This window comes from Pistacia vera, unplaced genomic scaffold (assembly GCF_008641045.1).
Source record: "Pistacia vera cultivar Batoury unplaced genomic scaffold, PisVer_v2 Contig968, whole genome shotgun sequence".
Lineage (NCBI taxonomy): Eukaryota > Viridiplantae > Streptophyta > Magnoliopsida > Sapindales > Anacardiaceae > Pistacia > Pistacia vera.
In genome coordinates, this window is record NW_022196854.1 from 236387 (window position 1) to 258902 (window position 22516).

Here is a 22516-nt window from a genome sequence, read left to right on the forward strand (position 1 = left end):
AAACGCAACAACTAGAGATACCTAGTCGATCTTCGACGGGACTAGGTAGGATGTGCGTGTGGTTAATGATAATCAGCTTGGAATGAGTTAGGAAGTGATAATGTGATGACAAAATAAGATTTTTAAAGTGGTTTAACGAGTATGAATCAAGCCTACGTCTATTGTTATATTATTGCTTTGTACTTGCCTTATACACAGGGTGATTACAAGGTAGAAACACGTAATAGCAAGCTAAAACTCTCTCTAAGTGGTTTCTTATGCTTGTATGAATGATCCCTCTCCCAAAATGGAGGTAAATCCTCCCACTATCTAGCAGTGGTTGGGAGTGGTTGCTACGAGGTGGATTACACGCATAATCCCATGTAATCCGAATCTGAGTCAACTTTGCCCATGCTTAAGTCTGAACACCCATGCTTAGTATTGATGAGCTTGTTGGAGAAGTTATCTGCTGTGGGAGCGACACATTAGACGAGTCTGACCGTTGGATCTCGGTATGGCGTATGAACAGGTGGCACAAATCGGGTCTTCGAAAAGTATGCACAACAGTACCAAAGACATTTAAAATCAACCACCGTCAAAATTCATCAACATTGTAACTAATCTCCCATACCGATCTTCCCTCCAATTTTCAAATGGACCTTACTCACACAACCATAATAGCACTTAAACAAAACAAAATAAACTCCATCAAAAGTTATTTGGAGACATTAATGAAGAAGTTATTCAATAGAAACTATGAGAATATGTAGATCTATAAACTTTAAAAACAAATGGTGTGGATGTTGAAGCTTGACGCAACACCATGTAGAGGCGCTTAACCAGTAATTCCCTTGTTATGATCTTCTGCTGAGCGACTAAACCCTAAACATCACTAAATCTTATTTTCTTGTTTCTTTGTTGTTGGTGTTGGTATTAGCTAAAGGAAAAAGAGATGGCAACACAAGAAAATTCACCAATTGCTACGAACATTACCCTAACGTTGCAAAATATTGACCAACTATCTCACAATGACTTTCATTGCTGCATTGTCTACAATATATTCCGACGCCACTTGGCTTGTTCAACGAAAATATAATGGCATCATAAAGTCATTGTTTTCAACTCCTTATCAAGCATCCATAGCAACGTGCACCCTATGCCGATGAAAATAGGACACAAGGTAGACGATGCAATCATTGACTGATTTAGTTGCAGTACGATCAATGACAAAAAACTTGCATCGTATTCTATGGGATTGAAGTTTGCTGAATTGATGGGATTGTTTTGTGGCAATTTTGACGAGGTTTTTTGGTATGTGTTTGCTTGTGAATGAGGGATGAAATCAAAGATGTTGTAAGTGTTGAAGGATGGCTCAAGAAGTCAGCAAAATTCCCTTAATAGGAAGTCGTAGCTTCACATTAATGGCAATATTATGATCCCATATCTAGATCCTGCACCCACTAAGTGTGGTACTTAAGCCTAAGGGCTCTCCCACCTATCAAATATATTTTTTGGCTTAGGCTTTCCCTTAGGCTTGAGTTCTAATATTGGTGTTTTCGTTGAAATTTGGCTACGGAATGGGCTACTTATAGGCTAAATTAAGGTGCAATGTACCCTTCCAATTGATAGGTAAGTGATAATGTATCGAATAATTGATAGGTAAATGAAGCCGCCCAGTGTGCTACTTCGAATAATTGATAGGTAAGTGAAGCTGCCCAATGTGCTACTTCGAATAATTGATAGGTAAGTGAAGTCACCCAAAGAGGGAAAGGGCTACCGTCAGGTTAGTGTCAATAGAATGAAAGTCGTTGTGGACGTTGGCTCTTAAAAGGAATGCAATGTTAGAATCCCACATCGAGCTCTCACACCCACCAAGTATAGCACTTAAGCCTAAGGGCTCTCCCTCTTATCAAACCAGTCTTTTGGGTTAAGCTCTCCCTTGGACCTAAGTTCTAACAAGCAATGATGAGAGGTTTTGTACTTTGCATATTGGGTTGTGTTGTCATCCAGGTTGTCCCCTTTTTTTCTTCATGAACGTCTTCCTTTATACTAAGAGGTTTGATAATATAAAACTTATTAGAATAATTTAATTGTATATGATAATGCATGTTGTGAATGGTTAATGCAAATCTAATGACAATAGTAATCAACTTTGATAAATACTAATGCAATAATGAATGCAACTCTTAATAAAGAATAGGTTCATTAGAAAAATAATTAAAGGAGACTTTAAAGAATAATGGAACAAATATAATAATTCTAAAAGATAAAGGATTTTGATTATTATAAAAATAATAACATAAAAAGAATAATTATCTAAGTAAATATAGTTAATAAAACAGTTTTTCAAAAATTTATTAAGAAGGGATAATTTCTGGAGAAATATTTAAATAATTATCCCATCTTTATATAAATACAAAATAAAATTACTAATAAGATAAGGATTTTAAGAGATAAATTATATTTTATAAAAGAGGATAAAATAAAAAACAAGAGATTTATATTAAAATAAATTAATAAATATTTTAAAATAATAAAATAATCAATAGACTCCAACCAACCAAAATTTTGGCCAACAATGCACTATCATAATTAAATTCCAATAAACCTTCCTGCAAATCATCTCTTTTTTGATGGATCTTACTTTAGTTTCCACAAGGTCACAAACGGAGATTATTTTTTCTTTCTTGGAGATTGGCTAACCTCCTTTTGTTTTGAGGCGGATCTACGACCATCCTTAAATTCCACTAGCCGAGATTAATCATAAAGAAGGTTTGGAAAAAACCCTTTTCCCCCCTTAGGTACTGCTACTTCTGGAAGCCTTCCTATTTTTCTTTTTTGCTTTGTTGAGGAGACATACGAAAGCAAGATAGCTAGACAAGACTCACCCCTCTTCTTCTTGTCTTCTTTTAGCTTAGCTCTTTCTTGTTGTATATCTGAAATAAAGAACTGAAAAGAAAAAAAAATGCCCAGGAAGATCAAGACGTCTCCTTTAACTCAACAAAATCAATCCACAGAATCGAGGGTTTGGGGTTTTAATTTTTGAGATGATGATCAACCCACGTTACAGCTTCAGTGTTTGGAATTCTTTTTTCTTTTAATATGGAAAGTGGCGGCGAGCATTGGTAGAGTGGGTAGATTCGATTCCAAGTTAGCAGGAGTTACTCTAACAAATTATAGTTTTTAATAGTTTCTTGTATAAATGTCACAAGTTAACTATTAAACAAAGGTCAAGGGCAGTTCTTGAAAATCTCCCATTTCAAAAATTTGAAATCAGCAAAATGGTTTGTATGTATTTCTATTGATCAAAATTTTACTATAACCCTATTTAATACAATATACCAATAAATTTTTTCACCCTGTTTAGAGTATTTAGACATATTTGCTTAATGGTTGGGATATGTGAAACTATCATATTAACCTTGATATTGGAAGGTTATAACGGTATAATCAATATTGAATTTGACTAGTTCTATAAGCTCAATACACTATATTTTTATCTAATTCTGATATAATTTTAAGAAATTATACTAAACATATTCTCATAATTTTATCTTATTTGATTTAATCATATCCTATCCTATCATATTCATAATAGTTTTTCAGAATATCATATTTCAAATAATATATCAAACATACCATTTCTTTCTTCTTGATGGGCAAAAGAAGATAGGTATTGAAATTGAATGGCCCATGCAGAAAAATCCACGTCCAAAAGGAACAAAAATAGTGTGGAAGAAGGAGAAAGAAGAAAAGAGAAGAAAGGAGAAAGAGAAGAGACAAAAACTGGGGATTTTGTTTTTCAACTTTATATAAGGGTGAAACGACATAATTGTCCCTCATTTTTTTTTTTTTCAAACTACTGTTCTATACTTCTATCTTTCTGTAGTTAAAGATATCAAAAAAATTGGATGAATGGATGGATGGATGGAAAACTGTTGTTTTGAATAGTCTTTGGTTCACAAATGAGAATAGTTCATTAGTATATAATTTGATCTGTCCAAATTTCAACCTATAAAGTTAGGGTTTGTTGAACTTCTCTTCAGCGTAGTATCTCCACCTGAATAGTCTCAATACTCTTTGGAAAAAGAATTAGTCTTTAATACTACGGGAAAAAGATGTTGAAGCCACTGGAATTCTAGGACTAAAGAACACCATTTTTATTCCCTTTTTGCAAAATATTGTTCTTGTTTTTGTAGGTACAATCGTTTTTTTAAGTTGGAGAAATGGAAGGAGATATATAGTAAAAGGGTATTTTTCAGATAATTTTAAAAATGAACTAAAACAATAATTTATTTAAATTGAGGTTTAAAAAGAGTTTTCTAGAGTCAATTGAGCTGGCCAAGCCCAACCTGTTAGTAACCTCCAGCTCACTTGTGGGCAAGATCGACCCACCGGTTGGGTCGATGAGGGTGGCATGTGACAACCCCCGAAAACCACCATACTGTAAACGTATTGCAAAAGTCAAAAGTGTTCTTTAATTTATCAGAAGTAGAAAAATAAAATAACACTTCATGGGAGGAGAATTCCACGTGACAACCACCATGTGTTTTCGAGAAAATTTCGTCTATATAACACCTTCAAAATCCTCATTGAAAAGGGCCGAGATCAGATCACTTAATAACAAAATGGTAGTGAAAGTGTTTGGTCCAGTGCATGCAGCTTGCCCCCAGAGAGTTTTGGCTTGCCTGCTTGAAAAGGATGTGGATTTCGAAATTGTGCATGTTAATCTCGATCAAGGGGAGCATAAGCAACCGGATTTTCTTGTTCGACAGGTGATTTTTAACAATGTTGCTTACTATAATATTTATGCTTTTTTATTTTTTATCTGACATGAAATTTCAATCATTTTTGAAGCCGTTTGGGCAAGTTCCGGCTATAGAAGATGGGGACTTTAGGCTCTTTGGTAAGTAACATAATCTTACATGATCCAAGGATGAAAATAATTTCAATTTGGGTTTTTTACACTATTGCACCAGTATCATATATATATAACTCGCAAAATACGTTAGTACTAATCATTTATAAAAGGTTTTCTAAAATCCATCTCCAACTTCCATTGAATTTTGCAGAGTCTAGGGCAATCATAAGGTACTATGCAGCAAAATATGCAGAGCGCGGTCCAAACCTACTGGGAAAGACATTAGAAGAGAGAGCTCTGGTGGATCAATGGCTTGAAGTGGAAGCTCATAATTTCAATGACTTGGTTTATACTATGGTTCTTCAGCTTGTTGTACTGCCGAGAATGGGACAGCCGGGGGACTTGGCCTTGGTCCATAGCTGTGAGCAGAAGCTGGAGAAAGTTTTAGACATTTATGAACAAAGGTTGTCTAATTCCAAATATCTCGCTGGAGAAAGCTTCACACTCGCGGATTTAACCCACCTTCCAGGCACAAGATATCTAATGAATGAAGCTAAAATGGGACACTTAATCACTGAGAGGAAACATATTAATGCATGGTGGGAGGACATTTCCAGCCGCCCTGCTTGGAAGAAACTTATGAATCTTGCTTGTTTCTAAGTGTCTTGTGATGAGTGATTAATTTGCTTTCTCTAGTTTGCTTTGTGTTGTAATAATTTATTACTCTTGATAATAAAGTAATAATAATTTGGTTTCCTCCTCCAATCCTGAAAATCTTGAGAGCAAACGGGCAGTTCAGATGCTAGTAATAGTATGGGAGGTGTAAGTTGCAACGATAACAAATAGGTAGAATTACGGGTAAAAACCAGCTACCAGCTTAAAAGGGGAGGATGCCCACAACATGTTCAATATACCCAATTGGTAAGACTAAGACAGGATGCCCACAAGTACATGTTTAATTAATATACCCAATTGGTAAGACTTACTCTATACCTTCTGGTCGTGCTTGCCTTAGCTGTAGCCCGGCCAAGTTTTCTGAAAAATAAAGAAATAAGTAAATACATATTTTAATAAAATTGAAGCCATTTAACCTTCTTTTTTCATAAAATTCTCTAAGATATCTTCAAAAACATATATTTTTTGTAACTATTTCATTCCTTTTTATTTACAAACAATCAAACGTAACCAACTTTGATTCTTCATAATATACATTATATTTCTACATTCTCTAATTAGATTACATATATTTATATTTATTTATGTTTATATTAAATGTCTTAATCAAATTAAGTGTAAATTAGTAATTAACTTTTTTTTTTTTTTTTTTTTTAAATTTTGGTTGTAGAATAGTATTTATTAGTAAACATTTTATTGAGAAACTAAAAACTTTATTCGGTCCAGGTTGAAAAAAATCTTGGCTATGTCCCCTCGCTGCAGAAGCATAGAAGGGATGGGTGCTTATACCCAATTGACTAAGACTTTATTTTTTTTTTTATTTTTTTTTTTTTTTGGCATAAGACTTTATCTAGATTAATTTGTGCGTATCTTAATTAGTCTCTCAAAATCCTGAAGTTAACGGTCAGGTAAACCTCCTGTAACTAACCCTTATTAGTAATCGTAGAGATTCTAATTCAAGACCTTTTGAGTAATACACTCAAGAATCTCAGATGAACCACCGAAGAGGCAGTTACAAGACTTACTTTATACCTCCAGTTTGTTCCATGCGCAACGAGTTTCGTCTCATATGGATACTATTTCGTACCAATTGTAACAATCACAAATAGAAAAAAAATCACCACATGTCAAACCCATTCTTTAGCGATATGAGACTCTATATCGCTAGAGGAGTCATTTGAAGCAATGAGAACTTTTGTTATTGGGCAGAAAATGATTTTGGCGCATGCATGGAAAATTAACAGTTGGTGAGTTAAAGACTTTAGGGTTGAGTACTGAATTAGGTGTCTGCTCGTAGAAAGAAATAATGGGATTCAAAGAAGAGGTAGCAAGTACGACACGTCGATTCTCATGTTTCATACGTTTTCTCCAACAAACCGACAAACGTGCGTGAGACTTGAGACTGACTGCTTGGCGCACTTAAATTTGTCAAAAGCTTCACTATATATATATAATTAAAATATACAAGAAATTCTCTCATTTCACAAGATATTAGAAAAGTCTTCATTCATTGCATATTGTAACAATAAGAAATTATTTCTAGGAGTTGAATGAAATGCCGAAGAGGAGAATTTTGAAAAATATAAATACGTTCTCTATCAATTAATTTTAATTTATTTTACGTGGATATTCCTCAAGTAAAACATAAAGAGACAAAGAGATTTAGTTTTCAATTTTATACATTTTTTTTATCCGTAATCTCAATGACCAACCGAGGCAAAGGCAAACCTCTGTCTACATAGATAGAATATAGCAAGAGCAAAGCATAAATCTTGATTTGCGAATTGCAAGTGAGAATTGAATTTACTATTTGAGCTTTATCTTGGATACACGTTGTTGTATTACAACAATTCCTAATATACAAAATAAATGATTCCTTCTTTTTTTTTTTTTTTTTTGGAGGGATTTCCTTCTATTCAACTACATATGCTTCTAAGATTTGTTGATGTAAAATGATGAGTTTATACTTTAGACAGAGATTTTCTTGAGGGGCGTATAAGTGACTTTGCATATGAGATAGGCAATGCAGCTATCTTCTTCACTTTACTCACATATGCCCTCCTTGTGAAATTGTTATAATCATTGGCTTCAATCTCGTCCAGTATTTGACGATACAACAGCAACGATGCCCATACCTGCATTAACATCCAACACTCATGTTCATTCATATCTTCAATCTCATCCAGTATTTTAAGGCACAATTTATACTGATAAAAAATTTCCTGATTATTTACCGGCCATCGACTAGCCTCACTCAGCTCTGTCACGCCTTTCTCTGCCGCATCAAAGAACATCCTTGCTCTCTTAATTTGGTTCTTCATGAAGTTTCTCCATTTCTCTGTCACCTTTCCAGCTAGTATGTCTTCATCAGAAAGCCCTGCTTGTGCCAACTCATCTTGTGGTAGATAAACCCTTCCTCTTCTTGCACTGAAGAGGAAATGTTCAAAGATGATGAAAATGAAGAGAAACGTTTAAAAAGTAACAACAGCAGAATTTCAAAAGATGCTTATCTTCATGAAATTTAACAGAAAAGCTAGCAAATTTAAAGACTGCACTTACTCCTCTCCAACGTCCCGGAGTATGTTGGTGAGCTGGTTAGCAATCCCTAATGCCAAGGCAGCATTATAGACACTCTCTGTTGTTGCCTGTGATTCAGGTGCAATGCCCATGACCGGAACACTCATCAAACCGACCGTCCCGGCAACATAATAACAATAGAGGTATAGTTCATCAAAGGTTTTATAGCTTGACTTCTTAAGGTCCATTCTCATTCCTTCAATCATGTCTCTGAATGGCTGCAAGACAACAGGTATTTTGGTGATAAGTTCAATGTCTTGCAGTGCAATACAACCTAGTTTTAAAAGTGTAATGCTTTAACTAAGGGGAACATCGATACATTCAATTGGCTGAAATTCACTTGAAATGGCAGAAGGTTCAGATTAAGGGTTTACTACAAGTTCTTGACAAAATAATTACTTAACTTTTGCCGAGGAAATTCTACAGGGTAAATATAAAACTTCAGAGAGGTTTCTCCAAATCTTTACCCCATTCATTTAGAAATTTTAGGGTCTCTTAGGCATTTGCATATTCCTCATAGTACCGTGTAGACCCTGCCTACAAAATCTGGCCCCAAATGACTGTTTTCATGGCTGGACAACCCTTTGTTTTGATAAAGGTTAGTTTTTTCTTTTTCCCCTCTTCCGATGAGTGACTAAAAAAGCGAGATTGGTCAACTTTTGTGGACGAGGGGAATAAGTCTGGTATGAACATGGGACAAAAATCAAAACACAAGGTAGATATTTGCTTGTACTTTACAATTCTCTGACATATTCCCCCAACTCCCAATAAGCTCGACCTTTTCCTAATAATTATCCAAAATTTATGAAAACTAAAGAGCTCATAGTAGGCATACAGTGTCACCTCTTTCAAAACTTTGGACTTGAAGGATAAAATTGAAAACGCAGAAATAGCATGATATCATTACAAATGGAACATGATCTGTCATTATAGATAAAATTTTAATGTTATTAAAAATTGTTATAGTTATGCTCAAGGACCACCCAATTGACATGAGATCTAACAACACTACAAAAAGTTCAAACTAGTACTACAACAACCATTCTCTGTTAAAATTTAATTTGATTCTGAAAATATAATCCAACCTGAATGTCAACAGGAAATTTGGCTACTGTATCTGATAAAGCAGCATCAAGCATATCAAATGGACGACCCTGGAAAAGATCTTCTAACCTGGACTCCCACCTATCTAAAGCTGTTGGAGTAATGTGTGAAGCATTAGGCCCATCAACCAGTTCATCAGTCCTCCTACACCACACTGTACATACATTTTATAAGAAACGATAGGTAATGTACATACATGTTACTAAGAATCAGCATGAAGATTCTCACAAATTAATAAAACTGCTTAGCCAACACATATACAAAAGACGAAAAAAGAATGTACAAGACATATGTCATACAGAGATTCTCTATTTCTGTTAATGTACAAGACAAGTTCCCAAGACAAACAAAAGCATCGTTGTAGGCAAAAGTTTAGTTGAAAGAAATAAAAAATAAAAATTCACCACCTTATGCATTTTTCTGTAAATAATAGTGCATATGTGATTCAAAACGCTAATAACATAACATCAGACATACAGGGCTTGTCGATGGTCATTATTTGATATAACATTTTAATGATAACTTTAACATAAAAATAGAACAGGAAAATCAACGTTAAATGTGGAGAACAAAGCTCCTTTCAGTGAGGTATTTCAAAGAACTGGGACTGAATATCATCCCCATCAAGGTTGAGAGAGTTCGGTGTCAAGGAAAGTTATCTGAATAGAGCATATACATCCCCCCCATGGAAGAAGACAAAGCTAACATTATAAAATAAATTAAAACAAAAAGTATCTCTATCCTATAAATATTAAATAGAAGGAAAAGAAGTCACAGATCAGATAACCACAACCACATAAAAGTCATGTTTAAAGATGAACTTCGTTATAGTGGAGTCGGTCACAGCATGATTGAATTTGTGCTGTGACCGAATTTGTTAAAGAAATATAACCCTTGAGTAGTCATCAACAAATAGCAGAAACTGGCAGTAAAGTACATACTCATGCAGGGAGAACATGAGGTTTATATCATCATTCAAAGAAACAGCAATCCTTGTTGTTTGGATAATAATATAGATTCAGGACACAACCAAACTCACTAACACCAACAATCCACAACAGTAATTCTATGGCATGGTTTGGGATGTCTTTGTTAAGCACATAAAAAAAAAAAAATTACTTGGTTTAAGATTCAATAAGCTACAAAGTCCTACATTTTTAAAAAAAATCTTTCAAGGTTTTTACTGATTCTTTGATAAATCTGATCGTCAAGTACCTAAAAATTTTATATGAATATTTACTCAGGTAATGTTAAATTGCAAGCAAAAGATGCAGTATGATTTAAGGTTATGATCACAAACCATATATAGCCCATATAGCCCTTCTTCTTTCAGGGGTCATTAGGAGAGTTCCTGAAAAAGGCAAAAATACATAAGGATTTGATTCAAAAGAACTGCAAATACAGAATTTCACTCCCAGTTCAAAACTCAAATTACATAGAAGAAGTCTAACCCAAGTAAAATGTCTTGGCATACTCTGCACAAACTTCTCCACACCGATCATAAGCTTCAGTCAACAAGCTCAGAGTTCCCGGCAACACAATATCAGGTTTTACATCAAGTTCCCCACTTGACATTAATTGCCTATTAACCAAGGCTGCCTGCTTCAACACCACATTGTAAACCTTTTCTTCTGAAGACAGGGCCATTTCTCCCGCTGTGCTAGCCACCATACTTATTTCAGGCAAGTTGATTCCACCTAAGCAAGGATGCCTAAAATCTGTATCCAATGAGCAAGAATTCCATTTTTGTTTCCTACCTTTTTTCGGTCTACAGCTAAACATGGAACTACGATCCCGGTACAGAAATCTTGATAATTCTATTAGTCGGTTTCCATCGCGAACTGAATCAACGTATCCAACATATCTTGACAACTGTGAGTTGGGCGATACAACCCATAGCAAAGCCACAGACATGCTGAAACTTAAAATTCTATATATCTAGCCTTCTTAATTCCCTCCTATCTCCAACCTCAATTCACACACATCCAACTGAAACCTATCTTCTAGAAAACAACCCCACAAGTTCAACTTAAACACAATATTTAGCAACAACTCAGCAGTCAAAGACTCTGCTTCAACTCTGTATAAATGAACCAGAAACCACAGTAAGCATACAAAACCAACAACAAAAAAATTTAAACACAACAAAGCATTAATAACAACCAACACAAAATCCCACAGCAAGAACAAGAACTTAGAACGGGATCGCAAAAACATAAACTAAAATTGTTTCAGAGTTCAGAAACCATAGTTATAGTGATTAAACAAAGAAGGGTATTGGAAATGTTGGTAAAAGCAGTGACTAATTAAATAAGAAAAAAGAAAGTATCAACATCATATCAAAATGAAAGCATAAATAAAACTAACAACGGCCATTTTATCTAACCTTACCTAACAAACTCTCCACTCTTCCAGACCTCTCAAAGCCTCACACTGTTTTGTTTCTTCTTTTTATTTTATTTTATATTTTGTTTATATTAATGACTAGCATTGTCCGGATTTGTATGCAGAATGCAGAGTTGTTTCTCTCTCTTTTTTATTTTTAATGGTTGCTGTTTTGTCATGTATCAGAATTCAGATCCGAATGGAATATGGATATTCTTGGATAACCCGTTTCTTTTTCTATGGTTTGGGTTAAACCCTTCCAAGGATTCTTTTGTCTTCATCAATGCACTTCAATTATTTTCTTAAAATTTAGTAACCTACTTGACAATACATACGGTTCTAAATTTTTGAAAAGGTTGAAAATTCTTAAATTCGAAAAAAATACTTTTTATATTTTCCAAAAATGTTTTACTAACCGACTTTGAAAAACATTTTTTATATATAGTATTATTTAATTATTTCTATCAAGTTTGTATAGGAATGTACTTCAAAAACTACATATATTCATAGTTACAAAAGGCTTATTTGGTATTTTCTTTAAAAAATGATTAAAATGGCTATCAACCAGTTCATCAGTCCTCCTACACCACACTGTACATACATTTTATAAGAAACGATAGGTAATGTACATACATGTTACTAAGAATCAGCATGAAGATTCTCACAAATTAATAAAACTGCTTAGCCAACACATATACAAAAGACGAAAAAAGAATGTACAAGACATATGTCATACAGAGATTCTCTATTTCTGTTAATGTACAAGACAAGTTCCCAAGACAAACAAAAGCATCGTTGTAGGCAAAAGTTTAGTTGAAAGAAATAAAAAATAAAAATTCACCACCTTATGCATTTTTCTGTAAATAATAGTGCATATGTGATTCAAAACGCTAATAACATAACATCAGACATACAGGGCTTGTCGATGGTCATTATTTGATATAACATTTTAATGATAACTTTAACATAAAAATAGAACAGGAAAATCAAGGTTAAATGTGGAGAACAAAGCTCCTTTCAGTGAGGTATTTCAAAGAACTGGGACTGAATATCATCCCCATCAAGGTTGAGAGAGTTCGGTGTCAAGGAAAGTTATCTGAATAGAGCATATACATCCCCCCCATGGAAGAAGACAAAGCTAACATTATAAAATAAATTAAAACAAAAAGTATCTCTATCCTATAAATATTAAATAGAAGGAAAAGAAGTCACAGATCAGATAACCACAACCACATAAAAGTCATGTTTAAAGATGAACTTCGTTATAGTGGAGTCGGTCACAGCATGATTGAATTTGTGCTGTGACCGAATTTGTTAAAGAAATATAACCCTTGAGTAGTCATCAACAAATAGCAGAAACTGGCAGTAAAGTACATACTCATGCAGGGAGAACATGAGGTTTATATCATCATTCAAAGAAACAGCAATCCTTGTTGTTTGGATAATAATATAGATTCAGGACACAACCAAACTCACTAACACCAACAATCCACAACAGTAATTCTATGGCATGGTTTGGGATGTCTTTGTTAAGCACATAAAAAAAAAAAAATTACTTGGTTTAAGATTCAATAAGCTACAAAGTCCTACATTTTTAAAAAAAATCTTTCAAGGTTTTTACTGATTCTTTGATAAATCTGATCGTCAAGTACCTAAAAATTTTATATGAATATTTACTCAGGTAATGTTAAATTGCAAGCAAAAGATGCAGTATGATTTAAGGTTATGATCACAAACCATATATAGCCCATATAGCCCTTCTTCTTTCAGGGGTCATTAGGAGAGTTCCTGAAAAAGGCAAAAATACATAAGGATTTGATTCAAAAGAACTGCAAATACAGAATTTCACTCCCAGTTCAAAACTCAAATTACATAGAAGAAGTCTAACCCAAGTAAAATGTCTTGGCATACTCTGCACAAACTTCTCCACACCGATCATAAGCTTCAGTCAACAAGCTCAGAGTTCCCGGCAACACAATATCAGGTTTTACATCAAGTTCCCCACTTGACATTAATTGCCTATTAACCAAGGCTGCCTGCTTCAACACCACATTGTAAACCTTTTCTTCTGAAGACAGGGCCATTTCTCCCGCTGTGCTAGCCACCATACTTATTTCAGGCAAGTTGATTCCACCTAAGCAAGGATGCCTAAAATCTGTATCCAATGAGCAAGAATTCCATTTTTGTTTCCTACCTTTTTTCGGTCTACAGCTAAACATGGAACTACGATCCCGGTACAGAAATCTTGATAATTCTATTAGTCGGTTTCCATCGCGAACTGAATCAACGTATCCAACATATCTTGACAACTGTGAGTTGGGCGATACAACCCATAGCAAAGCCACAGACATGCTGAAACTTAAAATTCTATATATCTAGCCTTCTTAATTCCCTCCTATCTCCAACCTCAATTCACACACATCCAACTGAAACCTATCTTCTAGAAAACAACCCCACAAGTTCAACTTAAACACAATATTTAGCAACAACTCAGCAGTCAAAGACTCTGCTTCAACTCTGTATAAATGAACCAGAAACCACAGTAAGCATACAAAACCAACAACAAAAAAATTTAAACACAACAAAGCATTAATAACAACCAACACAAAATCCCACAGCAAGAACAAGAACTTAGAACGGGATCGCAAAAACATAAACTAAAATTGTTTCAGAGTTCAGAAACCATAGTTATAGTGATTAAACAAAGAAGGGTATTGGAAATGTTGGTAAAAGCAGTGACTAATTAAATAAGAAAAAAGAAAGTATCAACATCATATCAAAATGAAAGCATAAATAAAACTAACAACGGCCATTTTATCTAACCTTACCTAACAAACTCTCCACTCTTCCAGACCTCTCAAAGCCTCACACTGTTTTGTTTCTTCTTTTTATTTTATTTTATATTTTGTTTATATTAATGACTAGCATTGTCCGGATTTGTATGCACTATTGATCTGTCATTATAGATAAAATTTTAATGTTATTAAAAAAGTTATAGGTATGCTCAAGGACCCCCAATTGACATGAGATCTAACAACACTACAAAAAATTCAAACTAGTACTACAACAACCATTCTCTGTTAAAATTAATTTGATTCTGAAAAATATCAAACCTGAATGTCAACAGGAAATTTGGCAATGTATCTGATAAAGCAGCATCAAGCATATCAAATGGACGACCCTGGAAAAGATTTCTAACCTGGACTCCCACTATCTAAAGCTGTTGGATAAGGTGTGAAGAGGCAGTTACAAGACTTACTTTATACCTCCAGTTTGTTCCATGCGCAACGAGTTTCGTCTCATATGGATACTATTTCGTACCAATTGTAACAATCACAAATAGAAAAAAAATCACCACATGTCAAACCCATTCTTTAGCGATATGAGACTCTATATCGCTAGAGGAGTCATTTGAAGCAATGAGAACTTTTGTTATTGGGCAGAAAATGATTTTGGCGCATGCATGGAAAATTAACAGTTGGTGAGTTAAAGACTTTAGGGTTGAGTACTGAATTAGGTGTCTGCTCGTAGAAAGAAATAATGGGATTCAAAGAAGAGGTAGCAAGTACGACACGTCGATTCTCATGTTTCGTACGTTTTCTCCAACAAACCGACGAACGTGCGTCAGACTTGAGACTGACTGCTTGGCGCACTTAAATTTGTCAAAAGCTTCACTATATATATATAATTAAAATATACAAGAAATTCTCTCATTTCACAAGATATTAGAAAAGTCTTCATTCATTGCATATTGTAACAATAAGAAATTATTTCTAGGAGTTGAATGAAATGCCGAAGAGGAGAATTTTGAAAAATATAAATACGTTCTCTATCAATTAATTTTAATTTATTTTACGTGGATATTCCTCAAGTAAAACATAAAGAGACAAAGAGATTTAGTTTTCAATTTTATACATTTTTTTTATCCGTAATCTCAATGACCAACCGAGGCAAAGGCAAACCTCTGTCTACATAGATAGAATATAGCAAGAGCAAAGCATAAATCTTGATTTGCGAATTGCAAGTGAGAATTGAATTTACTATTTGAGCTTTATCTTGGATACACGTTGTTGTATTACAACAATTCCTAATATACAAAATAAATGATTCCTTCTTTTTTTTTTTTTTTTTTGGAGGGATTTCCTTCTATTCAACTACATATGCTTCTAAGATTTGTTGATGTAAAATGATGAGTTTATACTTTAGACAGAGATTTTCTTGAGGGGCGTATAAGTGACTTTGCATATGAGATAGGCAATGCAGCTATCTTCTTCACTTTACTCACATATGCCCTCCTTGTGAAATTGTTATAATCATTGGCTTCAATCTCGTCCAGTATTTGACGATACAACAGCAACGATGCCCATACCTGCATTAACATCCAACACTCATGTTCATTCATATCTTCAATCTCATCCAGTATTTTAAGGCACAATTTATACTGATAAAAAATTTCCTGATTATTTACCGGCCATCGACTAGCCTCACTCAGCTCTGTCACGCCTTTCTCTGCCGCATCAAAGAACATCCTTGCTCTCTTAATTTGGTTCTTCATGAAGTTTCTCCATTTCTCTGTCACCTTTCCAGCTAGTATGTCTTCATCAGAAAGCCCTGCTTGTGCCAACTCATCTTGTGGTAGATAAACCCTTCCTCTTCTTGCACTGAAGAGGAAATGTTCAAAGATGATGAAAATGAAGAGAAACGTTTAAAAAGTAACAACAGCAGAATTTCAAAAGATGCTTATCTTCATGAAATTTAACAGAAAAGCTAGCAAATTTAAAGACTGCACTTACTCCTCTCCAACGTCCCGGAGTATGTTGGTGAGCTGGTTAGCAATCCCTAATGCCAAGGCAGCATTATAGACACTCTCTGTTGTTGCCTGTGATTCAGGTGCAATGCCCATGACCGGAACACTCATCAAACCGACCGTCCCGGCAACATAATAACAATAGAGGTATAGTTCATCAAAGGTTTTATAGCTTGACTTCTTAAGGTCCATTCTCATTCCTTCAATCATGTCTCTGAATGGCTGCAAGACAACAGGTATTTTGGTGATAAGTTCAATGTCTTGCAGTGCAATACAACCTAGTTTTAAAAGTGTAATGCTTTAACTAAGGGGAACATCGATACATTCAATTGGCTGAAATTCACTTGAAATGGCAGAAGGTTCAGATTAAGGGTTTACTACAAGTTCTTGACAAAATAATTACTTAACTTTTGCCGAGGAAATTCTACAGGGTAAATATAAAACTTCAGAGAGGTTTCTCCAAATCTTTACCCCATTCATTTAGAAATTTTAGGGTCTCTTAGGCATTTGCATATTCCTCATAGTACCGTGTAGACCCTGCCTACAAAATCTGGCCCCAAATGACTGTTTTCATGGCTGGACAACCCTTTGTTTTGATAAAGGTTAGTTTTTTCTTTTTCCCCTCTTCCGATGAGTGACTAAAAAAGCGAGATTGGTCAACTTTTGTGGACGAGGGGAATAAGTCTGGCATGAACATGGGACAAAAATCAAAACACAAGGTAGATATTTGCTTGTACTTCACAATTCTCTGACATATTCCCCCAACTCCCAATAAGCTCGACCTTTTCCTAATAATTATCCAAAATTTATGAAAACTAAAGAGCTCTTAGTAGGCACACAGTGTCACCTCTTTCAAAACTTCGGACTTGAAGGATAAAATTGAAAACGCAGAAATGGCATGATATCATTACAAATGGAACATGATCTGTCATTATAGATAAAATTTTAATGTTATTAAAAATTGTTATAGTTATGCTCAAGGACCACCCAATTGACATGAGATCTAACAACACTACAAAAAGTTCAAACTAGTACTACAACAACCATTCTCTGTTAAAATTTAATTTGATTCTGAAAATATAATCCAACCTGAATGTCAACAGGAAATTTGGCTACTGTATCTGATAAAGCAGCATCAAGCATATCAAATGGACGACCCTGGAAAAGATCTTCTAACCTGGACTCCCACCTATCTAAAGCTGTTGGAGTAATGTGTGAAGCATTAGGCCCATCAACCAGTTCATCAGTCCTCCTACACCACACTGTACATACATTTTATAAGAAACGATAGGTAATGTACATACATGTTACTAAGAATCAGCATGAAGATTCTCACAAATTAATAAAACTGCTTAGCCAACACATATACAAAAGACGAAAAAAGAATGTACAAGACATATGTCATACAGAGATTCTCTATTTCTGTTAATGTACAAGACAAGTTCCCAAGACAAACAAAAGCATCGTTGTAGGCAAAAGTTTAGTTGAAAGAAATAAAAAATAAAAATTCACCACCTTATGCATTTTTCTGTAAATAATAGTGCATATGTGATTCAAAATGCTAATAACATAACATCAGACATACAGGGCTTGTCGATGGTCATTATTTGATATAACATTTTAATGATAACTATAACATAAAAATAGAACAGGAAAATCAAGGTTAAATGTGGAGAACAAAGCTCCTTTCAGTGAGGTATTTCAAAGAACTGGGACTGAATATCATCCCCATCAAGGTTGAGAGAGTTCGGTGTCAAGGAAAGTTATCTGAATAGAGCATATACATCCCCCCCATGGAAGAAGACAAAGCTAACATTATAAAATAAATTAAAACAAAAAGTATCTCTATCCTATCAATATTAAATAGAAGGAAAAGAAGTCACAGATCAGATAACCACAACCACATAAAAGTCATGTTTAAAGATGAACTTCGTTATAGTGGAGTCGGTCACAGCATGATTGAATTTGTGCTGTGACCGAATTTGTTAAAGAAATATAACCCTTGAGTAGTCATCAACAAATAGCAGAAACTGGCAGTAAAGTACATACTCATGCAGGGAGAACATGAGGTTTATATCATCATTCAAAGAAACAGCAATCCTTGTTGTTTGGATAATAATATAGATTCAGGACACAACCAAACTCACTAACACCAACAATCCACAACAGTAATTCTATGGCATGGTTTGGGATGTCTTTGTTAAGCACATAAAAAAAAAATTACTTAGTTTAAGATTCAATAAGCTACAAAGTCCTACATTTTTAAAAAAAATCTTTCAAGGTTTTTACTGATTCTTTGATAAATCTGATCGTCAAGTACCTAAAAATTTTATATGAATATTTACTCAGGTAATGTTAAATTGCAAGCAAAAGATGCAGTATGATTTAAGGTTATGATCACAAACCATATATAGCCCATATAGCCCTTCTTCTTTCAGGGGTCATTAGGAGAGTTCCTGAAAAAGGCAAAAATACATAAGGATTTGATTCAAAAGAACTGCAAATACAGAATTTCACTCCCAGTTCAAAACTCAAATTACATAGAAGAAGTCTAACCCAAGTAAAATGTCTTGGCATACTCTGCACAAACTTCTCCACACCGATCATAAGCTTCAGTCAACAAGCTCAGAGTTCCCGGCAACACAATATCAGGTTTTACATCAAGTTCCCCACTTGACATTAATTGCCTATTAACCAAGGCTGCCTGCTTCAACACCACATTGTAAACCTTTTCTTCTGAAGACAGGGCCATTTCTCCCGCTGTGCTAGCCACCATACTTATTTCAGGCAAGTTGATTCCACCTAAGCAAGGATGCCTAAAATCTGTATCCAATGAGCAAGAATTCCATTTTTGTTTCCTACCTTTTTTCGGTCTACAGCTAAACATGGAACTACGATCCCGGTACAGAAATCTTGATAATTCTATTAGTCGGTTTCCATCGCGAACTGAATCAACGTATCCAACATATCTTGACAACTGTGAGTTGGGCGATACAACCCATAGCAAAGCCACAGACATGCTGAAACTTAAAATTCTATATATCTAGCCTTCTTAATTCCCTCCTATCTCCAACCTCAATTCACACACATCCAACTGAAACCTATCTTCTAGAAAACAACCCCACAAGTTCAACTTAAACACAATATTTAGCAACAACTCAGCAGTCAAAGACTCTGCTTCAACTCTGTATAAATGAACCAGAAACCACAGTAAGCATACAAAACCAACAACAAAAAAATTTAAACACAACAAAGCATTAATAACAACCAACACAAAATCCCACAGCAAGAACAAGAACTTAGAACGGGATCGCAAAAACATAAACTAAAATTGTTTCAGAGTTCAGAAACCATAGTTATAGTGATTAAACAAAGAAGGGTATTGGAAATGTTGGTAAAAGCAGTGACTAATTAAATAAGAAAAAAGAAAGTATCAACATCATATCAAAATGAAAGCATAAATAAAACTAACAACGGCCATTTTATCTAACCTTACCTAACAAACTCTCCACTCTTCCAGACCTCTCAAAGCCTCACACTGTTTTGTTTCTTCTTTTTATTTTATTTTATATTTTGTTTATATTAATGACTAGCATTGTCCGGATTTGTATGCAGAATGCAGAGTTGTTTCTCTCTCTTTTTTATTTTTAATGGTTGCTGTTTTGTCATGTATCAGAATTCAGATCCGAATGGAATATGGATATTCTTGGATAACCCGTTTCTTTTTCTATGGTTTGGGTTAAACCCTTCCAAGGATTCTTTTGTCTTCATCAATGCACTTCAATTATTTTCTTAAAATTTAGTAACCTACTTGACAATACATACGGTTCTAAATTTTTGAAAAGGTTGAAAATTCTTAAATTCGAAAAAAATACTTTTTATATTTTCCAAAAATGTTTTACTAACCGACTTTGAAAAACATTTTTTATATATAGTATTATTTAATTATTTCTATCAAGTTTGTATAGGAATGTACTTCAAAAACTACATATATTCATAGTTACAAAAGGCTTATTTGGTATTTTCTTTAAAAAAAATAATAATAATAAGAATGAGAAATTGAATACTGTTCAATTTTTATATAAACAGAAAATGAATGAATAAAATTTCACCCAAGCAACCGACCCGGCCCGAGTGAGAAGGAGATGAGGGAAGAGGATCGGACGTGGAATGGTCGACCAATGAGTGGAAGATAAGGTTATCAAATGGAGAGTGGAGGTGAGAGTACACGTGGCAAGCGGTGAGTGAAGAGGGAAAAGAAAAGCTAGATCCCGGGAGGATGAGTTGAGTGGTGGAGCCCAATAGTGGAGAACACAGTGAAAAAGTGGAAATGGACAAAGGTGTTTGTCTTTTATTTGAATACAGCAAAAATTGTGAATGTGGACGACGTGTCGTCCATGTGTTTACGACACGTTTTTCATGGTCAAGCGATTGACACGTATCTGCATTTTTGCCAACTTTCATGGGGTGGGGATGGCCTACGTATGCAAACTTAATTGGTTGACGGCTTAATAACATAATGGTAATTGTATCATACAATGTGAGTGAAGAAAATTTACTCTTAATTTCTTTTTTGTTTTACTTACGGTAGCTCTTCATTCCCACCACATCAACTTATTTCTCAACCTCTCTTCAATTTTAATTATTTTTTATTTTACTTGTAAAATAGTGAAAGATTTAGAAATTTTAAAAATATTCAGTAATTATACTGTTAATTGGATATGGAGGGATTTGTTAAGATTTAGATTTGATGGCGAAATTAATAGTAATTTAATAAGAAAATATACCAAACTTTCCACCAACCAATTAAATAATATTTGATAACATTAGAGGCAGACATGGGCGGCTGGTCCAGTCACTTCAAAAAAAAGAAAGAACAATCCATATTATTATATATTTTGTAGTGAAAAATAATTTTTTCTTTTCTGACATATTAATTTGCACATGGTTAAATTGCATATGAATCTTTTTTCAAACAATGTTAACCGTTAACTAATTATTTGTCAAACTCTTTGATGTTATATAATAATTGCCCAAATCCCGATTAATAAACAAAAGAAAAAACAGTTATANCTATTCAATTTTTATATAAACAGAAAATGAATGAATAAAATTTCACCCAAGCAACCGACCCGGCCCGAGTGAGAAGGAGATGAGGGAAGAGGATCGGACGTGGAATGGTCGACCAATGAGTGGAAGATAAGGTTATCAAATGGAGAGTGGAGGTGAGAGTACACGTGGCAAGCGGTGAGTGAAGAGGGAAAAGAAAAGCTAGATCCCGGGAGGATGAGTTGAGTGGTGGAGCCCAATAGTGGAGAACACAGTGAAAAAGTGGAAATGGACAAAGGTGTTTGTCTTTTATTTGAATACAGCAAAAATTGCGAATGTGGACGACGTGTCGTCCATGTGTTTACGACACGTTTTTCATGGTCAAGCGATTGACACGTATCTGCATTTTTGCCAACTTTCATGGGGTGGGGATGGCCTACGTATGCAAACTTAATTGGTTGACGGCTTAATAACATAATGGTAATTGTATCATACAATGTGAGTGAAGAAAATTTACTCTTAATTTCTTTTTTGTTTTACTTACGGTAGCTCTTCATTCCCACCACATCAACTTATTTCTCAACCTCTCTTCAATTTTAATTATTTTTTATTTTACTTGTAAAATAGTGAAAGATTTAGAAATTTTAAAAATATTCAGTAATTATACTGTTAATTGGATATGGAGGGATTTGTTAAGATTTAGATTTGATGGCGAAATTAATAGTAATTTAATAAGAAAATATACCAAACTTTCCACCAACCAATTAAATAATATTTGATAACATTAGAGGCAGACATGGGCGGCTGGTCCCAGTCACTTCAAAAAAAACGAAAGAACAACCCATATTATCATATATTTTGCAGTGAAAAATGATTTTTTATTTTTTGACATATTAATTTGCACATGGTCAAATTGCATATGAATCTTTTTTCAAACAATGTTAACCGTTAACTAATTATTTGTCAAACTCTTTGATGTTATATAATAATTGCCCAAATCCCGATTAATAAACAAAAGAAAAAACAGTTATACTATAATAAACAATTGTCCAAATACCAATTTGTAAGACTGTTGTTAT

General features: G+C 34.3%; 3 protein-coding genes across 10 annotated transcripts in view; 1 reads left to right on the plus strand and 2 right to left on the minus strand.

Annotated features, from left to right (window-relative positions):
* The first annotated feature begins 4548 nt into the window (after window positions 1–4548).
* LOC116121148 (glutathione S-transferase F11-like) lies at window positions 4549–5605 on the plus strand. The gene is made up of 3 exons (XM_031407086.1): window positions 4549–4754; window positions 4837–4885; window positions 5052–5605. The coding sequence occupies exons 1-3, from the start codon at window positions 4608–4610 to the stop codon at window positions 5498–5500; spliced, it is 645 nt and encodes a 214-aa protein (XP_031262946.1). The 5' UTR covers window positions 4549–4607; the 3' UTR covers window positions 5501–5605.
* Window positions 5606–7400: 1795 nt separating this feature from the next.
* On the minus strand, window positions 7401–14523 carry LOC116121141 (phytoene synthase 2, chloroplastic-like). 5 transcript variants are annotated; one of them, XM_031407076.1, is made up of 7 exons: window positions 14410–14523; window positions 13470–14098; window positions 13319–13369; window positions 9178–9350; window positions 8075–8310; window positions 7750–7942; window positions 7477–7650 (listed from the first exon to the last, which is right to left on the minus strand). In XM_031407076.1, exons 2-7 carry the CDS (start codon window positions 13930–13932, stop codon window positions 7477–7479), a joined length of 1290 nt encoding a protein of 429 aa, XP_031262936.1. In that variant the 5' UTR covers window positions 13933–14098; window positions 14410–14523. The 5 variants fall into 5 exon arrangements, with proteins under 5 accessions (XP_031262934.1, XP_031262936.1, XP_031262935.1 ...); XM_031407075.1 differs by having other exon boundaries at window positions 14405–14523; XM_031407072.1 differs by lacking the exons at window positions 13319–13369; window positions 13470–14098; window positions 14410–14523 and adding exons at window positions 10497–10547; window positions 10648–11276; window positions 11583–11740.
* A 1177-nt stretch (window positions 14524–15700) lies between these two features.
* The window catches only part of LOC116121143 (phytoene synthase 2, chloroplastic-like), a 28069-nt gene continuing 21253 nt past the window's right edge, over window positions 15701–22516 (minus strand). Inside the window, exons 1-7 of one of the 4 annotated variants that reach the window (XM_031407078.1) lie at window positions 19880–20037; window positions 18945–19573; window positions 18794–18844; window positions 17478–17650; window positions 16375–16610; window positions 16050–16242; window positions 15777–15950 (exon numbers count right to left, since the gene is read on the minus strand). In XM_031407078.1, coding sequence (XP_031262938.1) covers window positions 15777–15950; window positions 16050–16242; window positions 16375–16610; window positions 17478–17650; window positions 18794–18844; window positions 18945–19407 — 1290 coding nt within the window. In that variant the 5' untranslated portion in view covers window positions 19408–19573; window positions 19880–20037. Of the gene's footprint in view, window positions 15951–16049; window positions 16243–16374; window positions 16611–17477; window positions 17651–18793; window positions 18845–18944; window positions 19574–19879; window positions 20038–22516 lie in introns of those variants that run through there. The other 3 variants (XM_031407079.1, XM_031407082.1, XM_031407080.1) reach the window with 3 other exon arrangements.